Source organism: Crocuta crocuta, unplaced genomic scaffold (genome assembly GCF_008692635.1).
Source record: "Crocuta crocuta isolate KB4526 unplaced genomic scaffold, BGI_CrCroc_1.0 scaffold811, whole genome shotgun sequence".
NCBI classification, from domain to species: domain Eukaryota; kingdom Metazoa; phylum Chordata; class Mammalia; order Carnivora; family Hyaenidae; genus Crocuta; species Crocuta crocuta.
This window is the reverse complement of record NW_027530352.1, coordinates 1,000,074-1,018,235: the sequence shown is the minus strand read 5'-3', so window position 1 is coordinate 1,018,235 and position 18,162 is coordinate 1,000,074. Positions and strand designations below refer to the sequence as shown.

At 43.4% G+C, this 18,162-nt stretch overlaps 1 protein-coding gene across 1 annotated transcript in view; it reads left to right on the top strand.

Moving 5' to 3' along the window:
* CARMIL1 (capping protein regulator and myosin 1 linker 1) overlaps nucleotides 1-18,162 on the top strand; it is a 282,219-nt gene that overhangs the window by 223,045 nt on the left and 41,012 nt on the right. The window contains exons 27-29 of the mRNA XM_077765769.1: nucleotides 2,025-2,200; nucleotides 5,521-5,608; nucleotides 7,776-7,925. Of these exons, the coding sequence (XP_077621895.1) occupies nucleotides 2,025-2,200; nucleotides 5,521-5,608; nucleotides 7,776-7,925 (414 nt within the window). The remainder of the gene's footprint in view (nucleotides 1-2,024; nucleotides 2,201-5,520; nucleotides 5,609-7,775; nucleotides 7,926-18,162) is intronic.

Genomic DNA, 18,162 nt, shown 5'->3' with positions numbered 1-18,162 from the left:
ATCAGGAACAAGTCGTGTATCTGGAATCTGGTGCCTCTAACTCTCTGTGAACTTCTAAAATTACATGCAAAGTTTTATACTAACTTTCCTGAGTTGAGTATTCATCAGATTCTCAGAGGGGTTCTTTCACACCCAAGTGGTGAAAAGGTACTGCATTCTTGACCATTTTACGATGCATTTAATTGCTGAGGTCCCCACCAGATGCCAGGTGATTACCAAAGAATGTTATGAGACACAGCTTGGGGGTTAAAGGGCACAAAGACAGTAAGATCCAGAAGGTCACCTCAAAGAGGTCGTGCTTGAACTGAGGTGAATGTGGAGGAGTACAGATTCCGATCAGGAGTGCTCAACTGCTATGCTGTCTGGACCGGAGTGTGTTTATTTACTGCCAACAAGGAAAATAATCTGTCTTAAATGATCTTATTTGCATTGCTTGTACCTTTCTTGGAATGATGTGTGAAACCAGTAATTAGAGTTATAACACCGACAGAGGACCTGCTTTTTGGAAAGTTCTCAGGTGGCTCTCTCTCCTCTCTGTTTCCAGGAGATCTTTACAAACCTCCTGCCGTTCCGCTTCCATCCTGTAGCAGAATGAGAGATGTCACTAGAGGGATTGGGCTTGGATGCGACTCTGAGCATACAGAGCTTGTTCCTGTGTGTCCAGGATAATGCCACACCTGTCCTTGTTCACACTGGAATAGTGATGGCTTTAAGCTGCCTTCCAAAAACTGAAATCTTATTAAAAATAGCTCTTTGGAAACAGATTTGTGATATGATCTGTGATAGACTTTAAAAAACATTTTTTTAATGTTTATTTTTGAGAGAGAGACAGAACGTGAGCAGGGGAGGGGCAGAGAGAGAGAGGGAGAGACAGAATTGGAAACAGGCTCCAGGCTCCAGGCTGTCAGTACAGAGCCTGATGAGGGGCTCAAACCCATGGACCACAAGATGACCTGAGTGGGAGTCAGATGCTCAACGGACTGAGCCACCCAGACACCCTGACTAAACTTCTATTCTACACTGGGCATTATACAGCATACGTTACTTGTGTAATGTCATTTCATCTTCAGTAATCTTGAGAGGCAAGAACTTTTTTATTTGTCATTTTATACATAAGCAAAGTAAGATTAGGAAATCCATAACAGCCCAGTGCCACTCAGCTAGGATGCAGATTTAGGTCTGACCCTAACGCTGATGGCATTTTCACACTTTACAAGCCATGTCAGGCAAATTATTTAACTTTCCCTAGCTCACATTCTTCAACTACAAAATGGTGATCATGTGACACTCCCCTCCCCCCCATCTTCACAGATGTCAGGAGGATAAAACGTGCAGAAACATTTTGCAAATTCTAGAGTGCCCTAAAAGCATGTTTTGATTGTTGTTTGCAAAGTGCCCCATAAATGTTTGTGTCCATCGTCTATGTTGTTTCCTGTTGTAACTATTTTAATTTCACTCTGCACTACTGCTTTTTTTTAAAAGAATAAATCTGTGGAGGTTTTTTGGGGGGTTTTTTTGTTTTTGTTTTTTGTTTTTTTTTTAACTGCTCATGTTTTGATAGAGCTATTGAATGGTTCACTCTGATTTGGGGTTTCTGTGATTTGTAAAATCACGCAAGAGTTCAAGTTCGATGTATTTTCTAGGGGCATCTGTCACTTTATTTTCTCGCAGCAGGGAGAGCTGCCTGGTGTGGTAAGTTGGTGTCTAAAGGCTTGATATGTGTCTTTTTAAATCCTCCCATGAACGCCTGATGTTAAGTGCAGCTGGTAGAGCCTGACACTTCTGATGGCGGCTTAAAGTGTGGGTGGGTCTGCCAGGTGACTTAAAGTGATTGCCTGAGCTCAGTGGTCATCAGCGGTCACAGGTTACCCCAAGGCTGCAGAATCCGTAGTCGTGCTCCGAGGTCTCTCTTGCGCCCTGGTCTCCGAGGGCTCAGCGTCATACAAGAAGCACCTTTCAGCCTTCTGGCAGGTGCATCCCATGCTCCGTCATCACCTCTCCCCTCTGCTCGCGCCGCACTGCAGGTGCTGCTGGAGTCCATGGTTGACGCTGCCGAGAATCTGTGTCCCAACGTGATGAAGAAAGCCCACATTCGACAAGACTTGATTCATGCCAGCACTGAAAAGATTTCCATTCCACGCACCTTTGTTAAGAATGTCCTGCTGGAGCAGTCTGGAATTGACATCCTTAACAAAATTAGGTGAGTTTATGACGTTAATAAACTGGGTCTGCAGTTTCCGCATGAGAGCCGTGGGGGCAGCTGTGAAGAGTGTTACCTTTGGCTTTATCCATATATAACCTGTGAGGTGTGTCTGATAGGCACCGACTCTATATAAATAGAGCTATGCATAAATGCATAGGTTTATACGTTTCCAAAATAAGACAACCACAGGAATGCCTGCATTACTAAAGAGCATACAGTTAACTGCTCTTTTTAAGTGTTTTAGTTTTAATAGGGGTACATGTCTGTAATCCCTTTTTCCTGCTGCTGAAGCTTATCTTCCACCTTTAGAAAGCACTAACTTGAACTTGGCTTCCTGCCATTATGCTATTCTGAGCAAAGACGCAACCTATAAATAGGCAAAGAGTCCACTGTGACCTTACGGTATTTTCCTTCTGTGTTCTTTTGCGGGGTCTGTGATACTGTGTATGTGCTAACGCCACCCTGGAGTGTGTACCTAGATCTGTGCTTCGTCACGTTTGAAAAATCGGCCAAGATACGAATACTGAGCTGATGTGATCACCAGCAAAGTTTCCCCAAATTCTACGTAGAAACTCAGGTGGTTACCAGTCTGAATGATACTCCCCAGATTCTCATTGTGTCTCAGTTGGGGAATCAGTGGACTAAAAACCAAGTCCAGGTTCAGAAATATTTGAACTTTCCCATTTCCCCCATTTTAACCATTTCTTATTGATAAGAATATTTAGATATAGACCAAAAAAACCCCAAAAACCAAACCAAAAAAATCCCAGTTCTCATCTGAAGAATTAGGAGTTGTGTCCACACGTAGTGAATGATGGGTAGCTGAATAGCAGCCTTTGAGAAAAAGGAGAATTAAAATAAGCCAAAAATGTTATATAATCTAGATATGGAAGCCAGATCTTGGGACTCTGAGAATCGAGGTTTCTGCAGTAACGGGCCGGACTCTGGGCCAAGGTGCAGCTGTGTGTGTCGGGGTTTCTAAAAATAAAAGATTCTAGTCCTGACTCAGCTGGGTGATAAGACAGTTTGAAGGACTTGAGAAATGAAAAGACATTTAGAGGACGTACAGGACCCCACAGACTAGTGATTTTATTAACTCTAGCTAGCACTTACAAGGTACACTTTCATATTTCTGTAACCTGGAGTTCTGGGATTTTTATTGAAGTCGCTTACATATGAAGAAGGAAAAAATGTATTGGCCGCCATTCTTCCATGATAACGGATCGAACTCCCAACAGATCATACTCTGATGCCTTTACCACACCAAATTCTGTCAAATATGATCGGTCACTTATTTTGCAAATGGGCAGATCTGAGAAGTGGGCAGCAGTATAGAATGCCTCACATCAGTGACTTGCCTCTGCGTTCATTAAGTCTCTGCCTGCCTTTTTATAACGCATCCTCCTGAGCACTGATGGGATGAAAGTGTGCACATCCACACCTGTGTAGACCTCCAAGTACATCTGTGCAGTGCAGCTTAAGTGGAATCGTTCCCCCTAAAAAGTCTGCAGTTTGGAAGTTCAATAAGGAAGTATAATATCCAGTAACAAAATGATAGGACCATCCTGAAACATTTTTTAAAAGTGTGTTTTATTTGAAGGATCATGTTTGGTGCTACAACTTGAGACGGATAAACCACCCCTCTCCAGTTCAGATGGGTGGCGGGGGAGGGAGAAATACACTACTGATTCTATAGTTTTATGAAGGAGTAAATTTCCCAAACATGCCTGAAAAAAGGAGAGGAAGTGCTTGTCATAATTAGATTCCCAGCCCCCGTCTCTGTCCCCCAGAGGTCTGGGTGGGACCCAGTAATCTGTATTTTTAATGAGATCCGGTTGAATCTTCGTGCACCTCTGGGGAATAATAAAGTATTAGATAAACCAAGTAGCTACGGAGACCTTGTTTCCGAGACAGGAATTAATGAAGCATCCTTTTATCTTCAGCCTAGAAAAATCTTTAATGGCGACATCAAAGAGTTAGTGCCTCCATTTTCCTGCCCTGCCATCAGAAATCTTCCTTGGCAGAAAACTCTCAATGCAAATTACTGCCTTTAGGTTAGAAAGGTTTTTCCCTGTTACACAAATACACTTTCAACCTTAGCTTTGCGAATAAATAATTTTATTTTGATAACTCCTTTCCCTGCTCTAAAAACTTTACAATTCTTGACTTCAAGAGCAGACTGAACTCATGAGTCGATGTAGGAGTGTGGGTATGTATCTCTCTAGCACATTCACCTTTAAATGTGTTGTGCACTTATATACATTTGTGCATATGTGCGTTTGGGTAGGACTAGTCAGGCTGAAGACACACAAATGGAATTTGAATTCTTGGGAACAGCACATAGCTAAAATTCTGACTAAAATACCAGCTATCTGACTGAACCCTAGTGGCCGAGTCATTAGTGAAAACTCCAGTGCGTTACTTTCTATTGCCTGGATTTCTTCTTAAGGTCAGACAAGAGACACTAAAACCAAACATTATGGTAACTTCTGTTCATAAGGCAGAAGAACAGTGAATTTATAATAGTTTGAAGTAAGATGGAGAGAAAAGCAGAAGCAGTTCAATGTGGTACCATTTGGTTGCTAAACAGGTTTTTTTTTAAGGTGGGGGAAATGCATATTAAAGTTATAACAAAAAGAAGATAAAAATAGGGAGGCAAACCGAAGAGACTCTTAAATGCAGAGAACAAAGTGAGGGTTGCTGGAGGGGGGTGAGTTGGGGGATGGGCCAGATGGGTGACGAGCATTAAGGAGGACACTTGAGACAAGCACTGGGTGTTGTATGTAAGTGATGAAATTACTGGGTTCTACTCCTGAAACCAATTCTACACCGTATGTTAACTAACTTGAATTTAAAAAAATAAATTTAAATAGATAAGTAAATAAATAAAATCAAGATCTCAAAGAGAGAAAAAAAAAAGTAATAACCAAAGTTTGACAATCATACTTTCTTAATTTACTCCAGCCCAGGTTTGTTTTCATTCATGTCAATGGATGGATTGTTCCTTGCCACATGGTACATACGGTTCCCATTAAGTTTGTCTTTATCCAGGTGGTTTTCATTTCTCCCAGTAAATCTTGAGTTTTGAAATTACAAAGGCAGGTTGAAATTGGTAAAGAAAATCTATTACCTGTGTGTTTATGGCCCCGTTTAAGGCTTATATTTGGAAATCCTTAGCCCTATTCACACATCCTTACATCCCATTTCCAAAGACAGAAACAGAATCACAGTTGAGCTTATCAGCAGAGCGTCCGGGCGGGTGATGTTTTCCCCTCGCACGGATTAAAATGCTACCGTCACCTTTGATGTTCACACAGCGAAGTGAAGTTGACACTGGCCTCCTTCCTGTCTGATCGGATTGTGGATGAAATTCTGGATGCACTCTCGCACTGCCATCATAAACTGGTGAGTGCTGTGGGTATCTGGGGTCGGACATCCTGGTTCGTCGTCTGCTATGATGCAGGGCAGGCTCCAATTTGGGGACGTGGCTCCCTTTCTACATTTTACTCCTTTGCAGTTCTGTGGGCCAGGGTCCTACTTTCTCTCTTGCGTTGCTTCCAGACATTCTAGAGCATGCTAGAATTTCTCCAGAAGGCATTGGGGTGGGGAGGGGAGGCTGGGGGACAGAAGTGATGGTATCCACAAATTATGTTGCCCACTTATAATGCAGATCAAGAGTTTTGTTAGGAAACCATGTGGAGACTGAGATCTAAAGATATTTTAGATTTATTTCATTTTTATGTGTGTATTTTGTTGCCCTCTGATATGATAATTTGAGAATGGAATAGTCTGGAAAACAGGAGCCTAGGGAAACGAAATGTTTGAGGGCAAAGAAAGGCGAGAGTAACATGGACACATGCTAGGGGTTGCCAGCTGCTGAGCGCCCAGCCGGGCCTCTTGGCTGTAACCGAGGTAAAGAAGTACATCTTCTTTGTCTATAGACTGGAAGTGGAGGACTTTACTTCCCATATTGGTGCATCTGAAAACTATATCAGCACCTTCAGGGTTTTGAGCTTGAGGAAGTCCTCTGAGGCACAAATGAAGGTTTTGTTCCTGGTTATGTCTTGTGTCTCAAACGTGTGAGCAATGTGATGTGGAACATTACGACATTTCCCCAGCGAAATATCTCAGGTTAACTGTGCGGCTGGAGATACCTGGTTTTAGGGCCCTGAGTTGTTGGTGACACCAGAGAACACCACAGAGGCCGGAATGGTAACCGATTCTTACCCGCAAGGCAGGCAACATGAATATTTTGAAAAACACATGTCGGAAAAAGACATTAGGCTGTCCTCTAAAATCAAAAAGGCAGGACAGACATCTCCTAGGGTGCCACTCAGAATACTGCCCGTAAACCTGAGCTGGCCCACCAGCCAGTGGGCACCAATCCCTGACAGAGTTAGGTCAACAACTATGAGGAAACATGCAGAAACTTCTAGAGCAATTTGAGATTGGCCATAATATGCAAACATGTTATTTTTGTAATGTTTTATTTTTTAAATTTTCTTTTAATGTTTTTTTATTTTTGAAAGAGAGAGAGACAGCATGGTGGGGGGGGTGGGGGGAGAGGGAGACACAGAATGTGAAGCAGGCTCCAGGCTCTGAGCTGTCAGCACAGAGCCCGAGGCGGGGCTCGAACCCACGAATCATGAGATCATGACCTGATCCGAAGTCGGATGCTTAAGTGACTGAGCCACCCAGATGCCCCATGGTTCTTATCATTTCAAAAGAATTAAATCAGAGTTACTGGTGATGATCCAGCTCAACCCTATTCTAATCTTTTTTTTTTTAATGTTTTTATTTATTTCTGAGAGAGAGAGAGAGAGACAGTGTGAGCAGGGGAGGGTCAGAGAGAGAGGGAGACACAGAATCCGAAACAGGCTCCAGGCTCTGAGCTAGCTGTCAGCACAGAACCCGATGCGGGCCTGAACCCACAAACCATGAGATCATGACCTGAGCCAAAGTTGGACACTCAGGCGCCCCAGTCCAGCTCAACCAGCTCAACCAGCCACACAGGCACCCCAGTCCAGCTCAACCATAGAGTTTATTAATTTCAGCCCAATACATTCTGCCTCTTACCATTAGATTTTTCAGGGTTACCCAATGCATAACACTGGAAATTCGTAAATCCTATCCAACGTGGTGTTCATTACATGAAAGCGATGAAAGCCATCAGCAAGTACAGTTTTGTTAGCAATTTCCTTCCCTTCAGCCTTTAAATATAGTGAAAGTTGGAATCATTTTATTTCCCCTCCTTAGATACTTTTTAAAACACTGACTAGAGAAAGAAGGTATTTCAGAAGAAATATGAAATAAAATTAATAAAAAGAACGCCCCTTTTTTTCTTCTAGACTAAGTATTCTCACTTATTAAGGAAGGTTTTGTAATTTCTTGCTTAAAACAGTCCACCCTCCAAAGAAAGAGAAGAGTAAGTTACTCAGGTGTGAATGGATTAGGAATGGTCATGAACCCTTCCCTGCGCCCCCTTGTGGAAGAATCTTCCAGGATTCAGCTCACCTGCTCTCTCCTTCCCTCTGTGCTTTTTCCCTCTTCGCACCCATCTTGACTCTCTCAGGCTGACCATTTCAGCAGGCGGGGCAAGAGCCTTCCTCAGGCGGAGTCGTCAGAGATTGAACCGGCCGAGGAGAAGCCAGCCACACGCTCCGTCCTCACTGTGGAGGAGCTCACGGAGATGGAGCGTTTGGAAGACCTGGATACGTGTATGGTAAGACACATCCTTTGGTGACACCATTAGCCTGTCACCCGGGGCTCTGTTACAATGGTTTTAAAATTTTCAACTTTACAAACCAGACCAATTGAAACTCCCTCCCAGAGATCATTCTTTCAGAAACGTGCTGCTCACAGAGACCGTTAATGCCGTTGAGAAGGCTTAAGCTTCAGGTCCCTGCTAAGGCCCAATACCTTACTTTGGATTTGTAATTTTGTAAAACTTGTATTCTATTCTATTCTATTCTATTCTATTCTATTCTATTCTATTCTATTCTAATTTCTATTCTGTTCTGTTCTACAGTCGAGTATAGTTAACATGCAGTGCAATACTAGTTTCAGGAGTAGAATTTAGCGATTTAGCACTTACGTATAATACCCGGTAGTCATCACAACAAGTGCCTCCTTAATCTCCATCCCCTGTTTTACCCTCCCTTGCCCACCTCCCCACTGGTCACTGTTAGTTTGTTCTCTATAGTTAAGAATCTGTTTCTTCATTTGTGTGTGCATCTCTCTCTCTTTTTTCCCTTTGCTTGCATTTTGTTTATTTCTTAAAACTTTTTTTTTTAACGACTACAGGTCCCGTACCGCTTTCAAGGAAAAGTTGTAGAAGTCTCAGTGAGCGTAAATCCCAGATCTGTCCCTATAGCCACAGTGGAAAAAATTCCTAAACTAATTAGGAGAAGTTGATTATTTAACTTTGGAAGGTTGTTTGTGACAGGAAACCATTTTTAAATAAATGCCATGAAAAAACGTGGGGAGGACTTTCCAAAACAAAATATGTAGGATGATATTTCTTTCTTGGTCCGAGAATTTTTTTTTCTCTGTTGCTTCTTCCTGTTTTTAATTTGCACAATTTGGGGAGTATACTTTTCAATCTGCATTCCCTATGCAGTTTATCTTGTGTTCACTTCTGTGGAGCCGGTGTCCTCCAGAAGATGGAATATGCACATCGTGTTTACGTAGCCGTGGGTCTAGATCCCTTAATCACTTTCAGAATTTCATGTGTCGCATCCATCTGACCACATAACCGGAGTGTTCAGCCTGCCGATGTTTTTTTTCCTCTGAGGACAGTTTTACTAGAGTTTCTATTTCATTATTTCAAAATGTGTATTATTAGTATAGTTGCTTCCTACTTTTGCATAAAAATAGTTGTATATGCCTCTCTAGTCAATAGTTTTAAAGTTTATTTTGAGAGAGAGTGTGTGCACTAGTGGGGGAAGGGCAGAGAGGGAGAGAAAGAGAGAGAGAGAGAGAGAGAGAATCCCATGCAGCCTCCTTGATGTCAGTCAGCATACAGCCCTATGCGGGACTTGATCCCATGAACTGTGAGATCATGACCTGAGCCGAAATCAAGAGTTGGACACTTGACCAGCTGAGCCACCCAGGCACCTCTGAGGTCAATATTTTTTATGTTTCACTAGAATAATTCATTTTGTAGGCCTTCCTTGTAATCTGAGAGAGTGCTCCTGAGAATACCTGGGCTGATTCTCTGCCCAAATGTGTCTACATCTGCTAATAATTCCAGTAATTTTTGGATTCAGCCATTGTAAGGAATGATAGTTAGAAATAACTTTCAAAACCAAGGCACTAACATGGCCACTGTTATTTTTCTAGCCTAGAAAAAGATATAATGCTTTAAGTAGTTCCTTATTTATAGACCATTGTTATCAGTTAAAGCCTGTGAATAAAACAGTTGAGTATCATCCAGGTACCTAGCAAAGAAAGCCTAAAATAGAATCCCGATTTCTAATAAGATTCTAATATAACTAAAGATGACAAATAATTTGCTCGACAAGTATATAAGCCTGCAAGGGGCGCCTGGGTGGCTTAGTCGGTTGGGCGTCCGACTTTCGCTTAGGTCATGATCTCGCAGTTTGTGGGTTCGAGCCCCACGTCGGGCTCTGTGCTGACTGCCGGCTCAGGGCCTGGAGCCTATTTCAGAATCTGTGTCTCCCTCTCTCTCTGACCCTCCCCTGCTCACGCTGTCTCTCCCTCTCTCTCCTAGAAATAAAAAACATTAAAAAAAAAAAGTCTATAAGCCTGGAAGTATATTTGGTCTGTGTCGAGGGATTTTTAAGTTTGCAAAAAGTCGCTTGTCTAGTAGATTGTAAAGTGTATCTTAAGTAAATATTTTTTATGTTGTTTGCACCTTGAGGCAATGAAAGTTAACATTGGGTAATTATTCCCGAAAGTTCTTAGGCTAACCCTAAAAGAAAGTAAGTATGTAATAGGAAATAGGTTTGAATTAAAAATTAAAAATTCTCTCTACATATCATGTTTCCTGCTAGAATTATTTGGTATTGTCTGGGTTGGGAAGGAGGAAAGAAAACATGAACTAGTAAGATATATTTTGTTGCATTGATAAGTTACGTGGTTTAGGATGAGAACCTGTTGGCTAAGAAAGACTGGCTTAGCTACTATTTCATTGTGAAAACTTTGTTTTTGTTTGATCAATTTGATTTTATCACGGGAAAGAAAGAGAAAGGTGATGGTTCTCCTTAAATAAAGGGGCTAGGGTGAGAGTAGAGAAGAATCCTTTCTTTAAGTCTATTTTTTATTGAGACATAATTGACATGTAACACTGTTTTAGTTTTATTCACTTATTTTTAAAGTAAGCCGGCGCCCAGTGTGAGGCTCGAACTCATGACCCCTGAAATCAAGAGTCACATGCTCTACTGACTGAGCCTGCCAGACACCCAATGTTGTTGTGCTTTTAGGTGTACAACCTGATGATTTGATACATGCATATATGTAAAATGGTGGCCACAATACATTTAATCAACATTTTAATTATAAATTTTTAAAGTTTATTTAATTTTGAGAGAGAGTAAGAGTGACCACGGGAGAAGGCAGAGACAGAGAGAGAATCCCAAGCAGGTTCTGAGCTGTCAGCACAGAACCCGACACAGGGCTCGATCCCGGGCTCCATCCCATGACTGTGAGATCACAACCTGAGCTGAAATCAGGAGTCAGTCGCATAACTGTCTCAGCCACCCAGGTGCCCCTATGGTTAAACATTTTTTTTCCTTGTGATAACTTTTACGATGTACTCTTAGCAACTTTCAAATGCAGTGGGTATTAACAGTACTTACAGAGGGGTGTATTACATTCCTAGGACTTGTTTATCTGTTGACTAGAAGTTTATACCTTTTTAATTTTTTTTTAGTGATTATTTTTGAGGGAGAGAGAGACAGAGCACGAGCAGGGGAGGAGCAGAGAGAGAGGGAGACACAGAATCCGAAGCAGATTCCCGGCTCCAAGCTGTCAACACAGAGCCCAATGCAGGGCTCGAACTCATGAGCCGTGAGATCATGACCTGAGCCGAAGTTGGACGCTTAACTGACTGAGCCCCCCAGTGCACCACGTACTGTTTTTTAAAAATGCAGATGCAGATTATATTTCAAAATGGAGATACAAGACCACCATCGGGACGAGAGGGCAAACGACACCAGAGGCTGGGCCAGCACGGGGTGGCTTCCGTTTTATAAAACCCATTCCTGTTGCCATGGCGCATAGGAAGCAGAAGTAGATGGAGGTCTTGCAGAACCTCGTTCTGAGGATGACCCCACTTGGAAGCGCGGTCTCCTGGTTCCCACCGCCAGCGAGCATTTAGGGCCGTTGCTGGCATGAGCACCTGTTGAATTGTGGGACGGAGCAGGGCGTTTGTGTTGAGTGTGTGACAGAGAAATGCAGGAAGGAGCTTTCTATAATAAAAACAAATACAGGGCCCCTGGGGGGCTCAGTCAGTTAAGTGTCTGACTTCAGCTCAAGTCACGATCTCACGGTTCATAGGTTTGCGCCCCACGTTGGGCTCTGTGCTGACAGCTCAGAGCTTGGAGCCTGCTTCGGATTCTGTGTCTCCCTCTCTCTCTGCCCCTCCCCCACTCGCTCTCTGTCCCTGTCTCTGTCTCTCCAGAATAAACAAACATTAATAAATTAAAAAAAAAAATACATGGGCAGGATATTTCTAAGTCTTGAAAATAGTATTTTTTCCCTGCTCCAACTAATGCTTTAATCATTGTTTTAACTAATAGCTTGTTAAGTAGCAGGAAACCCGAGTGTGTTTGCTGGTAGTTTAATGAAAGAGAACATTTGTGTGTAGAAAGTGCACATTACATTTGTGCTGTAACGGTTTTCTCGATGCCCTCAGTCTCACCATCCATTCGAAGCCACGGACAGCAGTTTACACAGTGACCGCCCCTCCACAGGCTGGGATCCCTCTCCTAAAGAAAATCAATTTTCAGGGCGCCTGGGTGGCTCAGTCCGTTGAGTGCCCGACTTCGGCTCAGGTCATGATCTCATGGTTCATGGATCCGAGCCCTGCGTCGGGCTCTGTGCTGACAGCTCAGAGCCTGGAGCCTGTTTCAGTCTCTCTCTCTCTCTCTCTCTCTCTCTCTCTCTCTCTGACCCTCCCCTGCTCACGCTGTTTCTCTCAGAAATAAAAACATTAAAAAAAATCAATTTTCTGAGCTTTTGGGATTTTTACCCTAAGCCAGTGGCACAAATTGAGAGCTAATTTCAAAGCAAAGGAGGAGTCATCTCATCTTTTAAAATTACCCGCACTGCCACCTGTCGTAATCAAAGTGGCAGATCATTTTAGTTTCTTGCTGACGTCCATTTCCAAATATGCAAGTTGTGGTTCTCATGTGGGGCCGTTTTAAAAAGGTTTCAAGTACATATTTCCAAGGGAGATTCCNGAAGTCAGACGCTTAACTAACTGAGCCACCCAGGCGCCCCGGTTTGGGTTTTCTGAATGAGCCTGTGCGTATTTCCTGGCAGCATTCCTGGCCCACGTGATCCAGGAAGACAGGACACAGGTGTAGAAAACACCAGAAGGACAAGTGCATTGGTGCCAGCCCACAGCCTCTCCCACGTGGGATTGTCAGCCCCTGGCAGGTGGCATCGTGCCACACACACACTGGAGGGCTGTGCTGTCTCGTGTCACTTTATGTGACCTAACATGCCAGTCGGTAGCCCAGAGCCCGGGGGCACTTTCCCTAGGGCGTTCCGGAGTGACTTGGACTCCTCACTGACGACCTACTCCAAGATTCTACTTTCAGATTCAGGATCCTGGCATCGTTTGCCTGTGATGTTCATGACATCTGCTAAATCTATTTTTGAACATTTCTTTAACAAACTTAGTAGAAAATCTGGGCATCTCTTTTTTTCCTCGTCTCCAGATATCGTGTCATCCTGTTTTCTTCCCTTTCTCCCCGGTCCAAAAGTCAATTCCATTTCAGTGCTTATGTCTCTTTAAAGAATCAATAGTTGCAATCACACTACGGAAGGTTTAGCGCCATAAATTAGAGGTAGGAATTTATATTAGATGAAGGATTGCCTTTTTGGAGATGGAAACAATAATCTAAATGATTGATTTCTTCAAGTTGCTCTTTAACTAAGTAAGGGTTGAAATAGGGTGAGTGACTGGATTGAGAGGCCCATTGGCTGGTGAGGGGATGCCTGAGAGCTTCTAATCAGCCTTAATTTCGCAGTTGTTGAAGGAAAAGGCAGCTTTCTTTAAATAAAAGGGCAGAGTTAAAAAGCTGTCTCCAATCAAATAATCATCTTTTTCTTTTTTCTTTCAACTAGAAAGAAAGTGATCTAGGGGGTGCCTGGGTGGCTCAGTTGATTGAGCGCCCAACTTCGGCTCAGGTCACGATCTCACGGTTCGTGGTTTCAAGCCCCGCATCGGGCTCTGTGCTGACAGCTCAGAGCCTGGAGCCTGTATCAGATTCTGTGTCTTTGTCTCTCTCTGACCCTCCCTTGTTCATGCTCTCTCTCTCTCTCTCTCTCTCTCTTTGTCTCTCTCTCTCTCAAAAATAAATAAAACAAAAAAAATTTTTAAAAAGAAAGTGATCTAGTTCAAGTGGAGGGTGTCATGGGGGATGGGAAGGGCCTGGGTGGAACAAGAATTATTAGAATAACCTGCTGACTTCTCCGGCCAGTGTCCACTTTCATAGTCCCAGATTGTGGTGGCGCTTTACTTCAGACAAAATCGGATGGCTTCAAAAGCCGTCTTCTTCATTTATTTAACACTTAGGTGCAGGCACTGTTCTAAGCTCTTTGTGAGTAATAAGTAGTGTGGTCCTCACAGCAACCTGTGAATGATGGATATCATGAATATCTTATGTTTAACAAGTGGGGAAACTGAGGCATAGGAGAGTTAAGTAACTTGTTCACGTTACCTGAGGTCACCCAAAGGCAGGCATTTTGGCAATAGAGGCTACTAGAATCAGTATATGGATGTCATATATGGGATATTTCTTACATCCCGAATTAAATCTTAAGTGAGATTTAATTAGATTTGGATTGCTTGATGTATAATATCTGCTTACTAATTCCAGATTAAATTAATATGTGAACAGAAACCAATGAAAGACGTGTGCTGTATGACCATAAAGTAAGCCTGCAGTTTTTAAGCACTATTAAATACAGCTGTATCAAGAGGCGCCTGTGTGGCTCAGTCAGTTAAGCATCCGACTTCGCTCAGGTCATGATCTCTTGGTTCATGGGTTCGAGCCCCATGTTAGGCTCTGTGCTGACTGCTCAGAGCCTGGAGCCTGCTTTGGACTGTGTGTCTCCCTCTCTCTCTGCCCCTCCTCTGCTTGTTTTCTCTCTCTCTCTCAAAAATAAATAAACATTCAAAATAAAATAGCTGTATCAAAAATCTGACACACTCAATTGTTAGGAATGAATCTCCCCACTTTGGACTTACCTGGAATATTCCTTGTCTTTTTGTGTGTTATTTTGTTGGTGACAGTGATTAATTAGCTTTCCTAGATGCTTATCATCTCCACACACATGGCTTCTGTGTCAGGCTGAAATGTGTATTTATTTAGCATCTTTATTGTCCGCAGACCATCTGTTCTTTCCCTTCAATCAGGTGCTCATAGGAAATCCCTATTCCCAGCTGTCTCTTTCAATTTCAGTTTGTCATCAGCCTTTGGGGCATTGAAGGATGTCGTTTGCAATCTATCGATTAGTTACTTATTTATCAATATTTAATTTATCACTATTTATAGTTCGCCACTTTTACAAAAACACAGAGGCTCAGGGTTTAAGATAGTGAGCCAGGTGGGTAGAGAGCCAGTGTCTGCTCCCTGGCATAACTCAGCCCCTAATTGTATGTAATTCTTTCAGTTATTTTAATGAGTGTCATCCCAGTTATAAATCAAAAGACATTCAGGCAGAGCAGCAGTTCATCTCCCGACTGCTATTTCTTAGGAAAAGAATTTTAAAAGGCTTGAATTATTAGGGAGTACATCTTGTGAATCCTTTTCTCAGTGACAAAATAATTATCTTCCCTTAACGAATTCAGCCTCGAATTTTAACATGATTCTTCAGCTTTTAAAAACAGATTAAAATGTAGCGAAGATCCATTTGTCTTGGTCAAAATACTACTTTTCAAAAGCAGATCACCTCACTGTCGAGTACTAGCAGTTACTGGTGGAACTCATCTCTTAACAGGATTGCCATGGACAGCTTACTGAGTCGCTATCTCATTTAAATTAGTTGCAGTCCTATTAAATATGTTCAGGAAGTTGTTCAAGTGCTAGTTGTCAGATTCCTCTTATAATTTCATGTATTCTGTCATGTCATTTTCTTATTGCTATCACTTTGGAAAATAGAAATTTAACCTTTTAATCACTGGAATGCAACCTACGGAAACCCCTTCATTTCCAGGTTGTAGTTTGCAAAACTACAGTACAGCCTACAGTGTGGCCAGAACGGGTGTTGAAGGTTCCGCAGAGTGTCTAGTAAGTTTTGTGGCAGTCCTTTGTGGAAACGCCAGAGGCACCCCCAAATCCCTGGAGAGGTCCCCACTCCCCGGGGAGCCACACCGTTCTTACTCTTTTAATGTTTAATTGGCAGGAACACTGTTTGCAGAGGCCCCATTCCAGGGAGCTTCCTGGAGATCTACCCCACACACCTCTTTAAAAAAGCCTAACTCACAGCAGTGACCACCCTCAGGAGCCCCCAAGAGACAAAGGAGAGCCCGTGGGAAACCCTGGGACACCCCTCCTGTCTCTTCATTCCTGCGAGGACGGGGGCCCCCCACTTCTCCCTGCAGCTAACAGAGCAGCCCCACAACCCCCAGTATGAACCCAACTCCTGAGGAAGAAAATGGGAGGACTTCATGAAGCCCCGCCCATCAAATGACTCAGAACACTAACTAGTTGTGACAGTCAGGGCGTGGCAAAACCAGCATCCTGGTTGGGCATCTGACTTGCATTGTGGATGTGATGATCTCAGGAGGTTAACTCTGACATCCAGTGATAATGAAAAAAGACAATTTTGCTTTCCCTCGTGAGTGACATTAAGCAAATGACTCTGATCGCCTGCGGATTGATGAAACAAACAAAAACCCTTCTGCTGTTCACCTGCTTGTGTGTGTTTGTGGGTGATATAGATGTGTACTTATGCTTCCCTTAAATAGGATGTTTTTAAAATAAAGTCCTGGGGCTCCTGGGTGGCTCAAGGTCGGTTAAGGGTCCAACTTCAGCTCAGGTCATGACCTCACAGTCCATGAGTTTGAGCCCCACGTCAGACTCTGTGCTGACAGCTCAGGGCCTGGAGCCTGCGTCACATGCTGTGTCTCCCGTTCTCTCTGTCCTTTCCCTGCTTGTGATCTGCCTCTCTTTCTTGAAAACGAATAAACATTTTAAAAAAATATATTTTTTAAGTCCTAACTAGTTAGATCCCTTACAAGTAGTCACAGATTTAGTAACTCCTGAGGCTAGTACAGTAGAACCGATATTAGATAAAATCATTGCTCTAGAATCAGTCCCACTCTGAAACCCTTAGAAACCTCATGTTTGCAGAGTACACAGTGAATGACATGTTTGTTTCAACAACCTCTCCCTTCTGTCAGAAAGCTGCAGATGATCACTGCGTGCCTGTGGAAATCAATGATCAAACCCCTGCAGGATGAAGGAAACAATATTCAAATCGTAGAAAACAGTGTCTTTAGATACTAGGTGTGTGTGTCTGTGTGTGTCTGTTGGTGCAAAGAAGAAGAGGGTGAACAGTCTTTAAAGGGGGCTTGCCTACCCGGGAATGGAGGACAGGAAAATGCTAGAACGAGGTGGCTACTGCCAGAAGCGCCCAGGGAGGAGATAGGAGTGTTTCTCACTGAGGAAGTCATAGGTAGTGATGAGCTGTCGAAAGACTCCCTGAACTAACAATAGAGACTAGAAGGCCATTCATTCATTCAGCAAATGCTTGTTGTCCCTCTGTTGTGTACGGTATTTTCGACCCCTTGCTAGAAACGAAGGTGAAGGAACCAGTCTATCGCCCACAAGTTGACTACCTTGAAAAGCAGAAGTGGCAAAGCCGGTTCTGGGCATCTTGGAATGGCCACCGGTATAAATCCTATACGCGCTTGTTTGGGCACGGACAGACCAGAGCCCCACCGAAATGAGGCCATTTGAAAGGCTCAAATTAGTACCGAGTACATCTTGCAACCCAAGTGACTCATGAAATCAATGTAATGATTTTGACCCGGAGTTAAGAAAACTCCTCAGAAAGGAAGCATAGAGTATGAATATAAAGCATCAGATTACACCAAATGTTTGTTTCAGTTACATACACGGACCCATAGGTTAGCTCGTGACATAAGATACATTTCATGTATTAAGTGGGTCGCAGTCTGGGGCGCCTGGCTGGCTGGATCCAAAGATCATGTGACTCTTGATCTCAGGGTTGTGAGTTCGTGCCTCACGCTGGGTGCAGAGATTACAAAAAATAAATAACACTTAAAAAAAGAAAAGATGGGTCATAGTCCAAGAAGTTTGAGAAACATTGGTCCGCAGAAGACTCCCTGTGGCTGTGCTTCTGCGTACCCCCAGCACCAGGCACACACGGCCGCTCGCCCCACCTCGTCCTTCCCCCCTGCACACTGAGGTCCCGGAGGGGACCGGCAGAGCTGTGCGGCTGGGAGGGCTTGAAGGTCTCTGCTAAACACACTTGCCCCTCCCTTCCTTCTTTGTGGGCCTCTGTGGGATGGCTTTTCCTGACAGTGCTTCTGTACCATGCCACTGAGCTTCCTGAAGGGCCGCCTTCGTCACTAGCCCTGTACGCCTGTTACCACATTCGTGTTGGACGTGTTAACCTGTACACGTTGTGGTCACTGTTCACTTCACCCCAAGTGCCTTCGTTACAAATACATGCGGGAGAAATTGCAAGTCTTATCAAGGGTCGTGAAAATCCTGAGCTGCTGGTTTGCGGTGTGA